Consider the following 22,438-nt stretch of genomic DNA (forward strand, 5'->3'; position numbering starts at 1 on the left):
TGGTGCAGATGCCTCTTTTAAGTCTATAGTTATTTATATTCATATTTTTACATGTTGTATATAAATTATGAACCTTTATTGTGCTTTTGTAATATTTCTATGTGTTGTGATGTTGTGTGTTGACTTTAATCTGGACTTTGAGTCTGTAATAAAGTTTGGGGAAAATGTGTAATGTTTCATTGACAAATGACTATCAAAACTCTGGCATTGATATTAGGGGGTAGTGGGCATTTTTTGATGTTCTCTCATATTGAAAACAACCCTAGTTGCTGCCTTAACATCTAGTTAAAAACAGAGATAAAGCCAGAATGTCAAAGACCTGAGAGCACAGGTGGATGAGCAACAGATGAAGCTGCCTTCAAGAAAGGTAAAACAGAGAAGTAATGTAAGGAGAAAGTGAATGCAAAAGGGAGTTTTAGTTCCTAGTCTGCTATTGAATTTAGTTTCTGGACCCATTGGAACATTTTGGTCAGATGGGGCTATTGTTTCATTCACCCTTGGTTAAATGTTAATGTCTAGCTTGCAGCTTGATTTCTCAAGAGGTAATTCTGTGCCACACCTAGACAAGACAATAAGGTCATTCTCTGCCCTGGTTTCCTTTAATAAGGCACATTGTGGTTTCCTACCTGAACTGGACACCTTGAAAGTCGTCTTTCTTCAGTACACGGCTAATGTTTGGAGTGGATGGTTTTGGGGCACCAGAGAATACAGAATTCTGTGACAGATTATAAAGTCCTGTAGACCGCATTGCCTGGTTGTGCCTCAGGGCAGCGGTAAGGTTAGGAGTGGATGGCTTCTGGCCTGGAATAACCAAGGAACCATCAGAGAGCTGGAATGAAGCATTGCGAAGGTTCTCATTTGCAAGAGCCTGTGGAGCAAGACAACAGGATGTTATCATCCAAAATAAGACTTTTCTAAATTTAGCTAATTATTAGCAATGAACAACTTAAAAGTGTGAAATTGCTTCATGGTTATGTTATTTTTAAACAAACAAGTACAGCAGGCCACATTATTAAAGTCAATATTAAAAGTACATACTTTAGATAGGTCAGGGGCAGTTGGTTTTCGTGGGTCAATGATGATGGTTCCATCTGGCAGTGTGTAAGAGACACCCTTTAGATAAGGATTCTGCAGGGCAGCGGTTAAGTTGGGGCTTTTGGGCTTCCTTGGGTCTACTATAATAGTTCCATCTGGGAGGGTGTAAGAAGCTCCTTTCAGTGCTGCGTTATTGAGAGCCTAAGGATTACAACAGCTTGTTTAATTTCAGGTCAGCACATGGGTGTAAAAGTCATTGTGGGACAGGTCCCACCCACTTTTTTTTAAATCATTCATTTGGACCTCCTCACTTTTAAGAAGTCATAAACATAGGGCTTTTGTTGCTCCAAACTGCACTATTTCAGAGCACCTTCAGGCAAATTCAATCCACTTTCTAACTGATAAAATGCATAAATCAATGAAACTCCAGACCACGTTTTACTGTTGCCATGAAAGACAAGCTCCACATCTATTTAGATGTTGGAGAATGGTTCATCCGTAGCTCATAGCCTAGTTTTGTTTACTTACAAAGTCTCTGACTGACAGCAGGCTCACTGTTTGGTAAGAAAAGTGCTAGACCCCCCCCATTAAATTGTCCAAACCACTGTTTTATGCGTCTGACACCCATGGGTCTGTATGAGAGGTTCAACAAGTACAATTCAACAATTATGAGAAAAACTCAACTTTGTATAATTAATTAGCAATAATATGCAAACAAGACATGAATTAATGTTAGAACTCTTGTAAGGAATGTGTGCTATTAGCAGACTAAAGAATTACCTTTGCTAATCATTACCTGAATTACTGGTCAGTTAATCTAATTATTACGATTTTTATCAATTCAGGCCTGCAATGTCAGTCGATGATTGTGTCATTAGCCAGGGCTTTAGCCCCTTCTAGTGGCTACTACCATACTGCAATAAAGATATACTACCCTGATGTAGACCAGCATAGGGGATGGATGGTATCTAGACAGAGATAAAGTGTATTGCAGGCTGTGTCAGTTTAAAACGGCATATAACTACTCAATTGGAGCAATGTGTTACCATATTCAGCCCAGGCAAGTGGACGTTACCCTAGCAGAAGGACTGAAGGCTGGCAGTACTAGCACTGCGATCAATACCCACAGTCAGCAAACAAATTGATCTTCTTTCCCCGTAGACACAGTGGTCCTCTGTGTAGCCATGTTAACAAATTATGCTTAATTGTATGTGTGTTTCTGAATGTTTTCTTAACTTTAGACAACTCCAATAGTTTGAATTCAGTTCGCATACAATCTACTTTAGTCGCCTATGAACATTCTTACACCTGTGCACCTCTACACATGTTCAATCGTGTAGATAAGAAGGGAGAAGTGAACATAAGGACAGGCACTATAGCAGATACTTGAAAAGCAAGGGTGAAACAGAGAACACATAGAGTCTGTATCATAGCTAACCTTAGCAAGGTTTGGTGAAATTGGTGTATTTGGATCTTGAACCCCTTCTGGAAGTGTGAAGGAGGCATTGCGCAGAGCAGAGTTTTGAAGGGCACTGGAGAGGTCAGGAGAGACAGGTTTCCGTGGATCAATGATGATTGTACCATCTGGTAAAGTGTAAGATGCACTCTTAAGGTAAGGGTTTTGCAGTGCCGCTGAAAGGTTTGGGGACTTTGGTTTCTTTGGATCAATCACAATGGTACCATCAGGTAGAGAATAGGAGGCTTCACGTAGTGCTGCATTGTTTAGAGCCTTAGCCAGGTTTGGGGAGATGGGTTGCTTTATAATCAGAAACAGCCAAGCAAAAAAAACAGGCAAAAGAAAAACCATCAGATTAGACATTCTAAACAATGGATAGATAAATAGTATCAAAAGTAGGTACATTCAAGTAAAGGATGAGTATTTGGTTACTTGTTGTCTAGGGTCGATAATGGTGCCATCAGGGAGGGTGTATGTAGCACGCCTGAGATCCTGGTTCTGTAGAGCTTTTGAGAGGTTAGGAGACATGGGCTTCTGGGGTACACGTGGGTCCTGTGAAGGTTGGAGTGGTATAGGAAAATAGAGCAGTCATAAAAAAAGTCATGTTTTGGTATCTACATGAGAACGAACGTTTATGTCAGGTTGTATTCATTTTGAAATGTTCATTTTGTACCTACCCTGATTACTGATCCATCAGGCAAGGTGTACGAGGCTCCACGGACTTGTTGGTTTTGCAAGGCATGTCCGAGCATTGGGGAGGAAGGTGTTTCTAGGTATGGTGACACCAAGGTTCCATCTGGCAGACGGTAAGATGCCTGCATCATCTGCGGGTTTTGCAGGGCCCTTCCTAACATTGGTGAAGAAGGTGGCTGGGGTCTATATGGGGATCGTCTGAGTTGCATAGGTGTCTGATAAGATGCTTGGCGAAGATTTGGGTTTTGTTGAAGAGCGTGGTGGAGCTGAGGGCCAGCTGGTTCATAGGGGTTACGGCGTCCCATCATAGGCGATCTTAAGTGTGAGACATTGTGCAATCCAGACCGATTTTGAAGTGCATCATAAAGCAGTGGGGCTGGGCCAGGTTCAGAAATATAATCATATGGAGTAACAATGGTTGGTCCATATGGTGAACGGAGCATTGGAGTCTGATAAGAAGCAACACCTCTCAGGGCCTCACCATGTCTCATGGCTCCAGAGAGTATTGGGGATGAAGGCACAGATGCTGTATATGGGGACTGAGGCCGTTGAAAAGGAGACAGATAGGAGGCATCTCTCACTGCCTGATTTTGCAGAGCCCCAGACAGCATAGGGGAAGAAGGGGGCATTGGCTGCTCATAAGGGGACATTGGTCTTTGTAAAGGAGAAACATATGATGCATCATGTATAGTTTGATTTTGAAGAGCTTCAGACAACATTGGAGATGAACGAGCCATCGGCTGCTCATAAGGAGACATTGGTCTCTGCAATGCAGAAACATATGAAGCATCCCGAATAGCTTGGTTTTGCATTGCATGAGAAAGCATTGGTGATGAGGGAGCATAAGGTTCTCCATATTCGGCAGCCATCTCACCTATGCCTACCATCTGGGTTGGCTGTGGACCGAGAGGCAAAGCAAAAGAGGCCTGTCGAATGGCCTGGTTTTGTAAAGCACCAGATAACATCTGAGAAGAAGGGACACTGAACTGCTGTGGCTGGTCAGAGTAGGAATCTGCATATGGGCCAGGTGCATATGTTTCTGGTGCATAAATAGGTGAATGGGCAACTCGAGGCGACAGTAGGGGAGAGGACTGGCGAGAAAGTTGAGGAGAGAAGATTGGGGATGCAGGGTGTGGCATGTGTTTCAGGGAGAGCTGTGGAGAGGCGGGAGGCATCCTTCCTATAGACTGCTGTGCGGTCAGGGGCCGACCTCGAGCCACTGGGCGAGGAGCAAACCGGCCAGATTCTCTCCTACCCAGGGGAACACGGTGGACCATATGTGGTGAGTGAAAGGGGGAGGAAAGGAGAGAGGAGTCTATAGTGAGAACAGAAGATCTATTGCTTCGAATGGAGGAGTTACGAAATGGACGCACATTTTGGGTTGGTGGGGGAACTGGTCGCCCTCGTAGACCCATAGGAGAGGGTCTGACCGTTCCTAAGGGAACATTTCCCCCCATCCTAGGCCGAGCCAATGGTGTGGGGTCCCTTAGCAATCTTGTTGAGCGCCGAGAGAGAGTAGGAGAAGACCGAGGACCTGCTGGGGATGCACTGCGAAGAGTTTTGGAAGGAGAGGGGGACTGTCTTCTACTAAGATGTGGAGAAAGACGGGGAGATGCATGACCAGGGGATAAGGGAGGGGAGGTTGGCCCTGGTACCTTTCTCACTCCAAATGGGCTACGGGTTGGAGTGGGAGAGGGCGGTGGACTTCTTCTTCTAATTGAAGCACGGGGTGAGGGAGGAGGAGAGCGTTGTCTCATTGATGTCCTTGGTGATGGTGGAGGACTTCGCCGGATCATGGATGCATGGGGGGAGTGAGGGGGTGAGCGTCTTCGGGCAAGTGGAGATGGCGATCTTTGAGATTGCATTCTTGGATGGGAAACGGGTGAGGCCATGGGAGAGTGAGGAGGTGGGAGCCGTCTTGACATAACAGAAGGGGGTCTTTGGGCATTAATGAACCCACTTCTCATAGATGGTTGTGGGGAAGGGCTATGTCTTTGTGGAAGTATTGGAGAAGGCAAGGGGGATGCAATGGCAGAGGGATGGTGCTGTAACTGTGGGGAGGCCATCAAAACAGAGCGGCGAGACGGAGTTGGAGAAGGTTGCATGCGCCGCCCAGCAAGGGGAGACATACCCGCTTGCTTAATAATCATTGCAGTTGGAGTAGGGATCAAACCTGGGCTGTAAGCCGGTTGCTGGGAATTCATCATTGGGTCTGTCAGCATTTGCTGCTAGAAAGAACAAAAAAATTAAAAAAGCTTTAACTTCTTTAAACCTCAGGGAGCGTTCTATAAATATTTTTTTCTAAAATGATCCTATGTCGAATACAGCAGTTTAGTTATAGAATATACATGTATTCTGTTATACAATGGAGTACTACTGTCACTCATGTTTTGCCCTACATTTTTAAATTTCCCAAACACAAAGCAAGTTCAGGGGAAGGTGCAAGTTTGCTCTCTTAAGTACATATTCAACTCATCCAACATTACAACTGACTAAGGTTAAAAGTAGATTAAGTTTCCTTTCTGTAAATAATTGCTACTGAAGAGTCAGGTCATGCAAATTCAATGATACAACAGAGCTAGAATTACCTGTGGTGGATTCATTTGTGGGGGAAAGGCCTGTTGCTGTGCCATCATCATCTGCTCCTGTGGTGACATCATTTGTTGTGATATTGTCTGTTGCTGTGGTGACATCATGGGCTGGTGCATCATTTGATGCTGTGGTAGCATCAATTGTTGCTGTTGGGACAGAGTCTGCAATGGCATAATTTGAGGGGACATACTCTGTTCTTGTTGTAACATCATCTGATGCTGTGTTAACATATGTTGCTGTGGTGACATCTGTGGGGGAATCATCATTTGTTCATGTGGGAGAAACATAGTGTGTTGTTGAGAAGACGTCATCATTTGTTGTTGAGGAGACATCATCATTTGTTGTTGTGGTGGCACACCCATCTGTTGATGTATTGACATTATATCCCCAAGTTGCCCTTGTGCAAGAGGAATCTGGTCTTCATACTGGATATCTGACATGTCTTCAAATTCTGGATCAGGTGGCAAAGTAGGTGGAGGAGGAAGGGGCACATCTAGACGCTCTTTCCCAAATAGGCGCACTTGAGGTCTAGGGACTCTAAAAGTCATCTCCCCTCCCTGAACTCCCCCAGTATCATCCCTAAATTGATCCAACTGGTCTGCAAACTGGTCCCCATACATGCCCTGTACCTGACCCATCCCTTGCACCCCAAAGCCAAACACCTGCTGCCCTCCTTGTGGGATTCCAATGGCCTGCTGTGAGCTGAAGTCTTGGTAAGGCATGCCAGCATCACTACACCCGAGTTGGTAGTCTGTTGGAAATCCTCCTTGCATTCCAGTAGTTTCTGTGTAAGGGTTCTCAAAATAACCTGTCTGTCCATTGTCGTAATAACCCCCTTTTCCATCATAGTAAAGCCCTTGGCTGTTTGCGTCATAGTAACCCTGAGCATGAGGGTCAAGAAATCCATCTTCCTCTCCTCCATACATATGGCCCTCACCCATCAGGGAATAGTAGTCCAGACCCTCAGCACCATACATGGCTTGCTGATGCTGGTAATCATAGTAATCTGCTTCCTGGTTGTTATAGTGTACTTGGGCAGAGGAGTATGGGTCATGGTAGTCCCCCATGCCCTCATCGTAAAGACCACCTTCATAATATTCTGAATTTGGATCATAGAGTCCTTCTTCTTCGTAGTAACCCAGGTCTTGATAGTCCACTCCCCCTGCTACATTGTCATAGTAACCAAATTGACCCTGGCTTCCATATGCAGCAGTTGCCTCGTCTACATACCCACCATAGCCATCGTTGTAGCCTCCATAACCTTGTCGTAATGAATGTCCCTGATCGTATCCATAAGCCTCCTCCCCATGCTCATAACCATTGTTATGATAACCCAAGAGATTACTTCTAGAGCTTGCTTGTCTTGTATGTGCCCTACGTCCACCATTGCGTCCCGCATTTCCTTGCATTTTAGTGGACAGGAAGCGCTTGGTCAGCCAGTTAGTTGCTGCTGCAACCTTACCCAACAACGCACTTCTGTTCTTGAAGTCGTCCGTCGGCTCATCACCATCCTTTTTCCTAAATAAGCCTTTAAAGAAGCCCCCCTTCTTCTCATTTGAGTCTCTTCTTCCTCCAAGACGTAGTAGCATATAGCTTGGCTTTTTCCCACCACTTGCTGCTGCCTTCTCTTTGGCCTCTTTCTCTTTTTTTATCTTTTTGCTGGCCTTGAATCTCATCATGAATCGAGAGGTGTTCTTTAGCATGGACTTGCGGCGTTTCTTCTTAGCAAGGCGGAACTTTCTCTTTCCCAGACCCAGAAACAAACGTGATGTACTTTTCAGCTTCTTCCTGCTGTTTCTTCGCCTCTTGAAGCCAGAAAACTTCATAAACATCCTGGACATGTTCTTAAGACCTTTCCTTGGAATTTCTTTAACTGGAATCTGTGGTACTTCCGCCTTCTTTTTTCCTTTCTTCTTTGCATCAGCATCATGCTTTCCTCCTTTATGGTGGTCTTTACCTTTCTTTTTGGATTTGCCATAATCCTCATCATATTCATCCTCCTCCTCTTCTTCATCTTCCTCCTCTTCGGAGTATCCCCCAGTTCTAGACTTCCCCCCTTTCCTTCCCTTAGCTCCTTTGCCCCCTCGACCCTTAGCTTTTCTGTCATCTTCTGAGTCTTCCTCTTCTTCTTCCTCTTCACTGAAATCGTCTTCTTCTTCTTCCTCTTCATCACTCAGAAGCTCATCCTCTTCCTCCTCAGACTCAACTTTTTTCCCTTTCCCTTTGTCTTTTCCTTTTTTCTTATCATCTTTCCCCTTAGGTGGCTCCTCCTTTCCCTTCTTCCCTCCTTTCTTATCATCCTTTCCCCCTTTCTTGTCATCTTTTCCACCTTTCTTATCATCCTTGCCGGCTTTTTTGTCTTCTTTTCCTCCCTTTTTGTCATCTTTCCCTTTCTTCTCTTCCTCTTTCTTTTTATCTGGTTCAGGTTTTCCACCCTTCTTTGTGTCCTTCTTGGTGTCTTTCTTGCTAGGCATTTTAAAGAGTGGCTAGAAGTACACCATGAGCCCCCTTCGTGATGCAATGCTGTAAACATTCAAAAACCAGAAATACACAAATTTATGAAAGTCAATAATTGAGGGCTAGTTTATGTTAATCTCATAGAAAATACTTTTTGATGAGATATGTATAGAAAATATGAGAGTCTGACCTTATTAAGTTTCCTTGGTTTAAATATGCCTGGTATACCTTATGCCGGCACTATAGGTTGGTTCAGTATCTGTATGGGGACAGGGCCACCTGGCCAAAGCAGTTCCACACTGCTCAAGTCTGTTCCCCATGAAGGCACCTGTACAGACAAACACATCTCAATTTCAGCAAACTCTTACCCTTAACAAAAAGACATATACTGTACATACAAACACTTCCTTACACAGAATAAAATCTGGTAATCTGGAAGTAAGTAAACGTTCTACTTAGGTTATAACTCTATTTTACAGAGGCTTCACTGACTCTGTTTCAGCTGTCTATACAAATGCTTGGTTTACAAACATGAATCGTGAAATCATGAAACATTGGATTCACATAACTTCAGTCACATTTTAAACTCCAAACCCTTCTGTAGAACTCAAAACACTACTCAGAGTTCCTGAACTGTGTCTCTCAAAACCCTATCACACTTGTCAATAGTTGTATCAGTGTAAAGCTCTATTGTTAGCCTTAAGGTAAAAAGTTTAAATGTGACAGAGCCCTAAACACTTTCTATAAGCATTAGTGTGCAGCACTGGCTCTATGATTAAGCTTATCCTACTGTTGGTTTTACTAATTCCCACACAGTGTGATCCCTGAGGCACTCTGTAAAACTGCATATAATCATTAAAGCACACAAACAAAACATGCATTTATCATTACAACTAAAGCTCTACTCTCTATATAGTCCATCTTGTAGTTGCAGTAAAACACAAACTATTTTGGTATTATCAGCACACTTATTCATCAAGACAGCTTTCCATCATAGTCACCTCCTCATTCAATGACAAACAGTACAGAAGAGCAAGTGTAGTGGCTGCAAGAATCTCTGCAGTCTTCAATTCCTTTTTTTTCCTTGCAGGAGTTCTCTTCTTATGCAGGTTACAAAAAAGGGAAAAAGCAAACAAAAAAAAGACTCCAGGATAAAGTCTTTAGGTCACACTAAGTTCTTCCTTTGACCTACTCCGTCCTCTGTTTCTCACTACAACACATTCCCTCACTCAGCATAGCACTTTGTCCTCGCTGCCCTCCTCAGAGTGTGTTACATATTGTGTATGTGTGTGTACTGTATGTGTGTGTGTGTGTGTGTGAGAGAGAGAGAGAGAGAGAGAGAGAGAGAGAGAGATTAAGTATGTGTGTGTGAGGGTGAAAGAGAGAAGGGCAAATGAGCTGCACATTTGTGTGTGTGTGTGTGCGCGCGCGTGTGTTTGCATGTGTGTAGTACATATGTGTAAGTTTCCGTGCATTTGAGGAGTACCTTGTGGCAGGTCGTAGAAGGAGTCTTAATTTGTCATCTGGCTCTACAAGTGAAACTAGAGAGCTCGAAGCGGCTGAGGGGGCGGGGCATAAATAATACAAAAGGTAGAGAGAGAGAGAGAGAGAGAAAGAAAGAGAGAGAGCGAGAAAGAAAGAAAGAAAGAGAGACAGACATTGGATGCAGAAAATAAATGTGACTAGGTTACATGTCATCAAATCGATGAAATGTCCAATCTTTATCTACCTTTAATTTCTGCATAAATTATTTTTTTAAAGTACGTATGCATTGGAAAAGTTTAAAATTCACCTTTACAAAATTGAATCTCACTCTTCTTTTTCCAGAGTGACATATACTACAATGTATGAACGATGAAAGGTGACACATCATTCAAATATTATTTTGAAACAGCATCAGTGTCAGCATGAGCCAAAGCAAGCAGCCAGCAATCCAAATCCGCATACGTAACGTAAGTAGAAGAAGCAGAGACAAAAGAAACACCCACCTGTTAGTTATGTCATGTCTTGTCTTCACTTAGGTATCAATAACAGAGTACTGACTCTCTCAACAAACACACGCTGCCAGTGAAGGATCGGTAACAGGGCTGTGATTATTAGTGCCATCAACCAAATTATTCCTCTTCCAGAAGGAAGGAGTCGGATTGCCAGATCTGTCCTGTTACAGGGTGTAGGTGTTGGGTTGCCAGATCCTGATCTTTTGGTCTTAGTGTGTAAGTCTATCTGATCATTACCAAGCAGCTGAGAGCAAATGCAGTGTATGTTTGTGCAGGTATGCACAGTGTGTTTGGGCCGAGTTATAGTACGTCCATGGGTGCTTTAAGAAGACGGAAACAAATGAAGAAAAGAGTGTATTTTGCAGGATTTCCTCTGATTTGTCTCTACTCTTACATCTGCCTTTGATGCAGAATAAAAAGAACCAATCAAACGTGAAAAGCTCTTTGGTTGCAGCCACTCTCACTCTCCCTCATCCCAAAGCAAAAGCTGCTGGCATGTGGTCCCCCATCTTTTGATAGAATTTGTAGAGAAGAGAGACAACAAAGAGGAACTGGGATACATGCCCGGGGAGACACAAGCAGACTTATGATAAAGGTGGACTTGATGAAGCCCATCAAAATCATTTAGGCCCTGAGGGGGAGCCCTAGACCATCTTTGTCACTTTACACACACATTCTCATGCTCGAAAGCAGGCACACATGCACGCAGACAGGCACGCACACACAAACACACACACAGCAATTTGCTGCTATCTAGTGGACCAGTACAACACCTGCAGCACTCCTAAAAGTTAGAAGTTGGTTATATCAGGTAACGTCTGCCTGTGGGAAGTGTAAAGCATGCATAACACAAAGCAAATACCTGAACACTTTTAACAGTGTATAGTGTAGCAGTGTAGCATTTGGTGAATGGTGTGAAGATCAGGTAGCTTGCACTGAGTCCGGGATAAACATTTATCTTGCAAGACACAGGTAGAATAACCTGCAATAAGCTTGAAGGCAAACATAGCCTACGTCTGAACTGTTTGAGTGAGGAATGTGGAGGAAAAGGGGTGGGTGCACCGACAAACCTTACCTTTCCTTCGGATCACCAAAACACGGGAGTTGCTCACGTCACCGAGGTTCCGTAGTCACGTTTCTCCATCCTCTTGTCGGTCAAAATGAAATGTGAGGAAAAAATAAACAGAAAACTCTAAACCAATTTCATTTGAAACTGTCTCTATCTTCACGGCCAACACAGTGTCTTATGTCCGCTTCAAACGCCGGGCAAAAAGCAGCATGGGTCGGTCAGGGTAAAGTGTGCCACGGGGGAACGGAGAATTAATATTTAACGACCGCTATTCTGTGGTGACCGGCCGGGGGGCTTGAGTTCCTCACACTCCGGGGAGAAGTGATGAGCACCGCGGGTGGGCGATATCGGTTGTAGGCCTACACGGTGATATCTTTAACTGAGTAGTGGTAGCAAAAATAAACAAGCCGGTAAAAGAAGGATATAGTGGAGACATAATCATTCACATGTTAACTTTAAGCCTTCACTTGTTTGTCTTGACGGTTTGAACATAAATTAGTTTGCGTTATGAAGAAAGTTTTTTTTTTTTCTTTTTTTACAAAACTGGAAACGTCGTCGAAAAGCGGTTCCCCCTCCCTCAATACAATGAAAAATTAATTGAATTAATTGAACATGTTGAATAATTGATTAATTGAATATGCAGCCTAATATAGGCTAATCGTAGTATAAAGGCCTACTACATTAAGTATTTGCTCTGACCTATATTTTAAAATATGTTAAGTTATGTTATGATAAGATACTAACTAGGCTATTTTCCCATCTTCATATAGGCTACTTAATGACATTCCGGGACACACGACCTGTTGAACCGAGCTAGGCTTGCCCGCAGATTCGCCGATACTGTAGTCACCGGGTTACTTTTGTTAAACGAGGAGCAATGATGTAGTAACAATCACAGTTTGCCAATTTCAGTAATGAGAAAGCTAGCGTGATTGTTTTGCCTCTGATGAAAGATAATGAAGACGATGAGGATAACTTGCAGAAGATGACTGTCTGCACATGTTTCATTAAATAGAAAGAAAGCCTAACATAAGCTTCTGTCATGCGCTGTTTACATCGGGCGAATGTACGAATATGCTTTAGCTGTATAATAATAATAATAATAATAGTAAAAGCTCAACCATGAAAGCACCACAGTCATTGTTGCTGAACTGGAGTGTTCTTTTATATCCACAAATGCTTTTTGTTGCGACGTTGATTAGGCTAGTGATTGTTGGTCTTAGTTGCTTTGTACTTTTTCTATGCATTTGTGTCGTTCATTAAACATGCACTGCTTTCATTGTAACTTACATTTTAGTCATAGTCCTTGAAATTGTTATCTCGTATTCATGTAGTAGGCATACCATAAGGTGTTGTTTCAATGGCGTCAAAATTGGATACCTGCTTTAAACAATCCAGCCCCAGGTTTGCCCCATCTCAGCTCCCCAGCGCCGCCAAAGGGCCTGCGCAGTAAACACAGGTGTTGTCTGGAGGATGAGTCTATAAGGGTTGGGCTATGAAACATTTCCTCTCATCCGGACTGAACACGGTTAGAAAGTGTGTCATGGCTCAAGGGGTAAATGGAGCATAACAGACGAAGGTGAGCGCTACAATGAAAACAGAGTAAGTGTGTCTCCAAATGAGCAGTCCTTCTGTTGCCCGCCAGATGGACCCGGCTGACAGCAAACAGCACAGAGCCAGAAGCTGCTGCGTCTCCACTGGATTGACTTTAAAACCCAGACGACCTTGCCGTCTCCCCCACATGACCTACTGCTGCTGGTCGCACGTTCCCAAGCAGGTTTTGGCTTTGATATTGAACCTACCGTTGAGAGCCACGATGCAAAACCATGCTGGTTCTTCAGAAAAAATAAGCTTTTGGCCATGTATGGGCTATTTTTAGCACTGTTCCTAAAACAGTGATACACGTAGATTTCCACCAATAGGCAAATTAGCTCTGGTTTGGGTCAAGAGGCTTTATTTAGTGTTGACATCCTGCAGCTGGCAGGCAAAGTCGAGGTCAGTCTCCATTCTAACAGCTTGATTTCTAACCAAAGCAGCCTACACCACTTAATTATGTAACATGAGACAAAAATATTGTCCATTACAATGTTATTTAAAACACTCCTTTATCAAATAAAATGAATGTGCTATTAAAAAACCCATATTCACGGCCAGTCTTTTTCTCTCCTTCTTTTTTTTTTTACTCAAAAGGTAATTGAGAATAAAATAATGGATTCATCTTTAATAGAGTCCGTAACCAGAATAGCACCTTTCTGCCAGACTTTGCCTTTTTGTTATTTCTTTAAAATAACAGTTTCAATTTTCTTCATCTTTATTGTAGAAAAAAAAAATCTCTTTTATGGTCACAGATAATAAGTTATGCCATCCGTGGTAAGCCTAAACGGTATAGAACCCCTGGGTTAAATTAATAGTGGCATCCTGTATGACGGACTGTTATAACAGCTGGTTCTGTTGTGTATTACTGTGTCTTTCTCTGTGGTTCTGCTGTTCTTGTTCAGAGCAACAGGGTAGAAGCTATTAGATTTTCTAGACACAAGTATTCCCTGAATGATTTGGGTTTTCTGAAGGTGGTGTTGGAAACTAGGAGCGTCTGTTCGAAATCGTTGCCCTCTAACATCAGTTAGTTTAGGGCCGTGCAACAGTAAATATCTATAATACTTGACATGTTCCAAGGGACCTGTCCAGCTCTGGACTCTGAAGCAAGTAATGGCTTTATATAGGCAGAAAATAAGATAACAGCAAAATATATTTTTTCCAGGAAGACGGTGATGCTTCTATAAAAGCAGGAATAGTTTAACTTGAGAAACAGAATCAGAAAAGAAAAATGTTAGAGATTTGTAAAACAAAGGTTAAAATGTTGAATTAAACTGATAACAAAACTGCAAATCCTGGTACAATGGAAACAGAGCAAAAATGCTTAATTTCAAATTGATTTACCGTAGTCGTGAGCTTATCCCAATACCAGGTGCTGCTGGTCTGACAGCAGGCAACAGATCAGTGAGCAGATCACCAACATTAGTTTTCCTCCTGAAGGAGTCAGCTGAGTCTAGAGCGGGAAACAGCTGCTCAGAGACACACTGTCTCTGCAGCCGGTCAGAGGGTGACTGTGGAAAGCTCCCACTGGGAAAGAGTAAGATCTGCGTATGTTTGTCTTTGTCTGACTGTTAAAGAGAGCTAAAGGGAAAATTAAAATGCATAGATGGATAAAAAGAGAAGTTAATGGATAGAGTGTTGGAAAGATAGGAAAACAGCAGGGTACATCCATCCATATCCACTTTATGGAGGCTCCACCTGTGTAGGCCGGCGAGTGGAGGATAGTGATGCTGTTGGAGTTGCAAGAATCCCGCTGTGTATCCATCAGTTTCAAATAATCCCTGCTGCTGCTCAAGCATCCTTGAATCACATGTTGAACCCCTGCCTGTTCTTAGATACACCTGTCTTATGTTGCACTCAAAAACTACAGTGACTATTTTCCAGCTACTCACAAAATGCATCTGTCTTTCATACACAGTCAAGATTATGCTGTCCAAACAGCGCAGCAAAGGTACAAGCATGGAGCTTGCCTGCAGCATCCACAGTCACCACTCTCTCACCAAGATAAATAAAGCAAAGGTGAGTGTTCCCAAATTGGTTGTTCTGTGTACATGTTTGTGTGTTTGGATTATTTATCAGAGAATGACAGGAATGGTGTTTAAAGAGGATAAGAAGCTGCATAGTAGAATATTATTATAGGAATGTTCAGTGCCAGAGTGTATTTTAGGACTTTCATGATATGTTACAGGAACTGTCCAGGAGAGAGAAGTCAAATATTTGCATTGGGTAAAGTTGCACAGAGCCTCAAAGAGCTATTTAATGGAAGACATTAATCCAAAAAGTAAAACAAGAAGACAAACTGGATGCATTGGAAAATATATCATATCTTTTATTCTGGTCCAGTATAATACACCTCCTCTATAAATAAAATATCAGGAAGGCGATATACAAAATATAAATCATGAAACATGATAACAATCTTGGACACACAACATATTCAAGTGGTTTGTGTGGTGGAATTTCTGTACCTATTTAGACCTAAATGTACAGACATTATTTTGTTTACTGTTCCTGTTGTCAGTCAGAGCTGATAGAGTTCAGCTGTGACTAGATGACCAAGGAAAGCTTAATGTGTCAAGGGTTTCTCTCATATCTGATGTTTGGTAGACTCAGTGTCTGCTCCAAATTGTACTAGACATCACAGACTAGTTTAGGTGGGTCAATATGACCCCGACATCAATAACATCTTTTGGATATAGGCAAAGCCTTGATTGAGGGTCTGGCAGAATTGAGTTAGCAAGGTGTGCTGTTAAGTCAATCTCCTCATGAGTATTCATCTTATATATTACTTTCTTCAACGTAAGCCATCTGAGTCCACTGAATCATTACTGTGTGAAGTCAAGTGTTAGTAATTTCCTCAACAGCTTGCATTGCCGCTTTTGTGTTGCAAAAAAAAACACACTCAACTGCCTTTATCTGAACATCAAAACACCTGGAAGTTGCGCCGATTGGCGTACAGTAGCATTTAGTTTACATGTACCTCGTACAGAGGCTCTTTTCCTCGTAAGTGGATGGCCCCGGTTCATCTTGTACCTACATCTCCTTTCCTGCATGTCATTCCCCAATCTCTCATCTCTGGTTTCTGACTCTATCCATGCCCTAGCTAAATAAAGGCATAAGAAACCAAATTTTTTTATTTTTTTTAACATTTGATTATTAGAAAAAATAAGGTTAAGGATGAAGTAATTAATTAAACATAATTACAGCAGAAATCAAGTATATCCTATGACTGTCTACAATGAGTGAGACGCGGAAGTCCCGCCAGCTGTACCGCTGTTGGGCCGTGTTTACATCATGTTTACATTGCGTACAAAGCTATTTTTAGTCAAGGACTAGAGAAAAGAAGAATAAAATAGTTTACTCACTGCTTATTTGGATGTCACCTAAGTGTCTTTAGATCATGGTCACTCTGTGTCAATTTATGCACAATACAAACTATGAGTAAAGCAAAGTGTGGTAACAATAGTCTGCTTACACAACAATGCAGGCCACAGGCAATTACAGCTCGAGCAAAGGACAATTTTGTCCGCCGCATGCGCTAATGGTGCTTAATTATGGTGCGTTCTAATTGATAACTCCTTCAGGGCGAACAAAGGTAGAGAGGGCCAAAAGGGTGCCCTGTGCACAGTCTAAACACGTTCTCAGGTGCACACAGTAGCAGGAACAAACCACGAAAATGAAATCAAAATACTGTGGCACACTGAAAATAACTTCGCTCTGTTTTTAATTGTGTGCGAACAGGTAGAGCGGGGTTGGAGGTGTGCCGCTGGAGGAGAGCGGAGGGTTCAGAATAGCGGAGGTCTCACCAAACAGCAGTTTGTTTTGGATTCATGCTGGTGCTCAAGGGCGACATTAACTGGAGCAAAACAATTCTTCTTTTTAGTCATACCTAGCAAATGCCTGGGTATTACAGTGATTGAAATCACAACAGGAAACTAAACACACCAACAAATCTAAATCAGTTAGAGATATCCCATATTATAATTGACTCCAGGACAAAAACACTAAAAAGATGGATCCTCAGCTGTGACTGGAAGCACCCATGAGAGTTTGCTAACCTGACTCCCATAGGGGGGCCTGTTCCACATTCTGGGACTCAAAGCAAAGTCACAGTCCCCATGTGTTTTCAGTCCTGAATGAGGGCTCACCAGCAGGCCATATACAGAGTACTTCAGGAGTCTCGGTGAAGTGTAAGGCAGTAGTTGTTCAACATTATATACTCTGGAGTAAGACACTGAAAGCCTTATGATAGAGGTGTTTTTTTCGCAAATGAATCCTAAATCATTATTAAATTGAAAATCAGAACTCTGCCTCTAGATTTCCTTTTGTCAATTCATAATGACACCAATCAAGCTCAAAATTGACTCTTTTGTGTAACCTAAAGTTCAGAACCCAAAGACTTTGTCTTATCAGAAACTTGTGACTCTTTCATGAAGCTGGAACAAAACATTGTCTTTTGTTTGAATTCTCGTTTTCAATATCCTGAATATTTCAGGTTTATAAGGCTTTAAGTTCACAGCAGTTTCAGATCAAGGTACTGCAGGCTCCAGGGAATAGACAAGATTATCACTCACATTGTCTTGACATTAGGCACAAGGAATCTTTATCATATACAGAGGGCAGGAGAGTATCTTTACAGGACATGACAGCAATATTTACAGCAACATTGAGGTGATATCCCTGTGTAAATTGGCTTTTTATTCAATGTAAGGCTCACCTCACTGGATGAGATTTGACACATTGAATACACAGATAAAATGCAAATAAATCTCAGAGGCAGTGCTTTTCTTTCATCTGTACTAAATCGACAACAGTGAAACATTCAGCATTCTGAATCTAACCAAGGGTATATTCAGTCTGTAATCTACCAGGCTACATTCAGTGTGTGGGAGAATCACTTTAAATGGCTACTAAACATAATGATACAGCTTAAAGAATTTAACATCTTTTCCTCCGGGGTGTTTTGAAAACACAGCAGAGTGAGGACTTTGCTTAGTGCTGCTTTAGATCAATTCCACACTGGAGTATTTGAGAGCATAGAGATAACATCTGTCCTGGTATGCACAAACAATGAAACAGTTAACATGAAAGGTAATGCATCTCATAAGCCTGTAAGACATACATACAGAGACATGCTGCAGTGGTGACACCTGCGATCCCAGACTTGGCACACTTGGTTGTTTAACTAATTGTGCTGCAATTTGAGACATTTATTCACATTATACTTATTATGGGGACGGTGTACAGCTGTAATTTATAATCCCTCTGCCTCGCTCTGTGCATACTGATGCTTTCCATTCTGAAGGGCTGACCATACCAGACATGCAGTAACCTCATACTCGTCTACTCACACTCTAGAAACACTGAAGCAAAGTATTGTCTACAAGGAATATTGCAAAATGTATTTCCTTAAAATAGAACACTTAGAATACATTTGCCATTCTAATGACCCTGATGGGTAATGCATTTTAATGTGAAATTTACCATTTGGATGAGTTTGGATTATTTAGTATTTAACCTAACAGCCTGCAGTAAAACAGGAGAAAAAGAATGCTACCCTCCGGTGCTCTTTATAAGATCCTACTTAACTCTGTAAGAGCTGCAACTACCACACATAGCCAAACAAGTTCAGTTTAAAAAATACCTCCAATGAAATTTAATTTAATGTTAACTTAAGTAATGCAATAGCCAGGAGATATTTATTCCATAGTCCACAACACCGGGTTGAATAAAGATTGAAAATCAGTCCCTAAAAAACAGGAGGACACAGCAGGGGAGATCGACGACTTGGTCAACTAACTTAGCCTACTGTCAAAATGACTGAGACCCTGATATGAAGCGAGATGGTAAATGGTTATAGATATCACTCTAACAGTACATTCTTAGACTCTACTCTAGCCTTTGCTGGCATGGTTTCTTTGCTCTGTTCCTCTTTATTCTTTGGAAAATTTGGTGCTTTGAAATTTAGGTTACCATTGTTCCAGTACTGGATTGAGACCCAGAAGCAAGATCACCAGGTAGGAGTGATAGTGCAAAAGCAGCCTCTACTAGTCAGAAGGGAGAATATAGGTCATCAACAGGTAGGCATGCGGCAGAGGCAAACAAGACCAGAGGGTATCGGGCAGGCAGCCAAGATACCAAAAAACTAGCTGGGTTCAAAGGCACCAACACAGGCTGGTAGATGCAGAAAACAAGGCTGCAGTGGAAAATGTGGAATATTTGAGACTTACTTAGTAGTTTCAAATGTTGGGCTGATGTGGTAATGGGGTACAGGTTTGCTGACAGTTGATTCCTATTTTCCCTCCATAAAATCATTGAAGTAATATGATTTTTGCCCTTGGTCAATATCAGTGGTCAGCCTTGATTATGCGGTAATGTGAAGGTTCTACAGTTCCAATCTTTAATCTTCCAAATCATTTCAAACAATTTTTAACTAAGAATTTAAAACCGGGGAAATGATGTCATTACTGTCTTAGAAACACCAAAAGAGCCAATGTGAGAGATTGAGATAGGGAGACATTACCACTGATGGTGTTTCCAAGCAACAATAAACATGCTGGCCCTGAGCCTAATGTTTGTTAGCATCAGAAAACAGACAGGTTCAATCTCTTCATTTTTCACCGAAGAACCTGTGTTGATTGTGTCTCCTCTAAAATGCTCTCATCAAGAACTGTTAAGCATTCTGATTTATTTTTGACTGACTGAAAAGCATCTCTACAGCAGATTGTAGCCTCTGTTTTGTTTACATCTCGAGGTCATACTTTATCACGTGAGATGATATGTTGCCCCTCTGGCTTAATAACTTGAATACTCTCTAATGATATTCATGTCTTGCAGCGTGCTCATGGTTGAGATTAGAGACGAGAATATCTGTGAAGTTTCTCCTTTTTCCCTTGATTTTTCTTTTAATTGGTGAGGATTTTAAAACCCCTGTAGTCTGAGTCCTTCCTAATGGACACTTAAGGAGAGGAATGGCTGTACATAAAATCACAGCAGAAGATGCATGAATCACTATGAAGTACAATGTCAGACAAAGTATATTGTTCACCCCATTTTGAGACAATATTGCAGCTTTAAAATTTACATATCACTGCAACAATTCTGGAGTGAGACCCACAGGCAGAATCAGTAGGTGGGAGTTATGAAAAAGCAGCATGGTCGGAAACAGGTAGGCAGTCAGCGGAGGCAAACAGAACCAAGGGACCAGGAAGGAAGCCAAAAGTAAAAAAAAACAAAAAAAAACTAGAAGGGGTCAGAGTCAATTACGCCTTTTTTTTTTTTTCAGGTGTTTTCATGGAAGAAATTTTGTCATGTCACAGCCAGAAAGCACAAGTGTAAGAACAGAATCTAAGAATGGCTCGAGTCCATTTACCGGTAGCTGCTTCTGTGACAAATGTCTACATTGATTCTCAGTCTTATTGGTAGATAAGGTTACATCAAAGTATGTTGCATCCAGCAGAGGAAAACAAATGGCTAGTCATAGGCAATGCATCCTAGTACATGCAGGCACTGTTTGCATAGCTCCGTGAACTTGGGCATCTTGGTTAGTATTGCAAAAAGGGGTGGGACAAAAAATGGATAATGGGATGCTGATGGCCGAGTGGTGAGGTATGTACATACTATATAAGGCGACTGGCGTCCTCCAAGCAGGAGGCACTGGTTTAAGTCCAACCTGTTGCTCCGGTCCAGCACGTCATTCCCCACTCTCTCCAGATGTCCTACTCGATCCACTGTCCTATTTAAGTAAAGGCGAGAGCCTAAAAAAAAATCTAAAAAAAAAGAAGTCAGATGAGGTTGCTGTTGTACCAATCGCAGAATATTAATATTTATACAAGGCTGTTGCTGTGCATCACTGAAAAACTGTAGCACCACTATTAAGTCTATTGCTTGGTTGCACTTTGCTTCTTGTTTTACTGTTTCATATTCACTAGTTATTCATTATATTCTGTTTTACAGACACGAAACACACATGCACACACACACACACACACACACACACACACACACTCCCCCCATATGTGTCATCTCTGGTGAAGGCACGGGTCTCTTTCTGCTCACTACTGGCCCACAGGTCCCAGTTGGCCACTCTTAAGGGTCAGTCCACCTACGCCTCTGAGTGTCAGAAATATACAGGCCATAACAATCACTAGAAAGGATACAGAGAAGAGGGAGCCACCACATGCATTTCTTTTTGGGCTAATTACGCACACATACACTACACTGCATGATTGATTAGGATAAGAATTTAGCAAAGCTATTTACACTTTCACTACACTCTGTCTTTTTCACAGCCCCCACTGTGAGACAAGTAAATGATGAGGTGTTTCCAGAAGCAGCTGGAGGAAAATCGGAGAAAAGTCAAGACACAGCTGGAGTGAGTTCACCGTATTTAGGTGTGACACCTTCAACTTGGTCACACACACCTGCAAACACAAATTCCTGAATATCAAATCAAATCAAATCAACTTTATTTATATAGCACTTTAAACACAACATTGATTGATACAAAGTGCTGAACATTGCAGAAACAAAGCATTAAAAAGCAACAGACAAGAATAACAACAATTAAAAAAAGAAAAAAAAAGCGGGTTACTGAACATTAAAAGCAATTGAGTAAAAATATGTTTAAGGCGAGTTTTAAAAACACCAATAGTGGGAGAGAGACGGATGTCTGGGGGCAAAGAGTTCCATAGTTTTGTTCCTGCAATAGAAAAGGCCCGATCCCCATTGCACCTTGTCCTCGATCTAGACAGTGACAGAAGGTTTTGTGCTGATGACCTAAGATCTTGCTTTTCAATTGAACCAGCACTACTTATTACTATACTGCTGTGTGTATTCCCTCTGTGTGTATGTACAGTATGAACATAGTTAAAGAGAGAGTTTACCAACGGTGAGAGCAGGACAAAAGTGTCAGAGTATAACATTTTGGCATGTTTATCACAAATTTAACTATAATTGTATAGGTCAGACATTAGGAAAAAAAATACTGAAATTACTTTTGAGTAGTTGGAATTATTCTAAAAAAGTTTTATTCCCATTTGTCTTCAATTTGTTAAAATGCCCACTAACAATTTGGCACTTCCAAGGCTGCATATAAAAATGTGCTGAAAGGGCACTAAGTAAGATTATTGATTTAAACTAAATCCAGGCTCTTAACATATTAAAACAAAAGTAGGCTTACACAAATTTCCTAATACCCACTCCATCAAATGCCACCCTCATCTTTAAAAACCAGACATGAGGCATGTGTCAGCAATCACTTCCAACTAACTAGAAATAGAAAGCCCTTATTGAAACGAGTATAAAATGTGAATGACATTCACACTTCCACATTCACATAGCAAAGACATTCATTCAAGTAAAATCAACAACAATGTATATTTTGCACCAGAAAATATATAAATGAACAGGAAATAAGAACGCATATCTCACTAAGTACACTTTGTGTGTGTGTGTGTGTGTGTGTGTGTGTGTGTGTGTGTGTGTGTGTAATATAGCTTGCAGAGTGACAGTCTGTAACCGCTTTTTTGTTGTTCTTATGGTGTG

General features: G+C 41.7%; 1 protein-coding gene across 1 annotated transcript in view; it reads right to left on the reverse strand.

Moving 5' to 3' along the window:
* myo15ab (myosin XVAb) overlaps positions 1-3,489 on the reverse strand; it is a 50,443-nt gene extending 46,954 nt beyond the window's left edge. Inside the window, 4 exon segments of the mRNA XM_061027210.1 lie at positions 627-868; positions 1,039-1,236; positions 2,924-3,043; positions 3,169-3,489. Of these exon segments, the coding sequence (XP_060883193.1) occupies positions 627-868; positions 1,039-1,236; positions 2,924-3,043; positions 3,169-3,489 (881 nt within the window).
* Between the last annotated feature and the right edge of the window lie 18,949 nt (positions 3,490-22,438).

This window comes from Labrus mixtus, chromosome 2, assembly GCF_963584025.1.
Source record: "Labrus mixtus chromosome 2, fLabMix1.1, whole genome shotgun sequence".
NCBI lineage: Eukaryota > Metazoa > Chordata > Actinopteri > Labriformes > Labridae > Labrus > Labrus mixtus.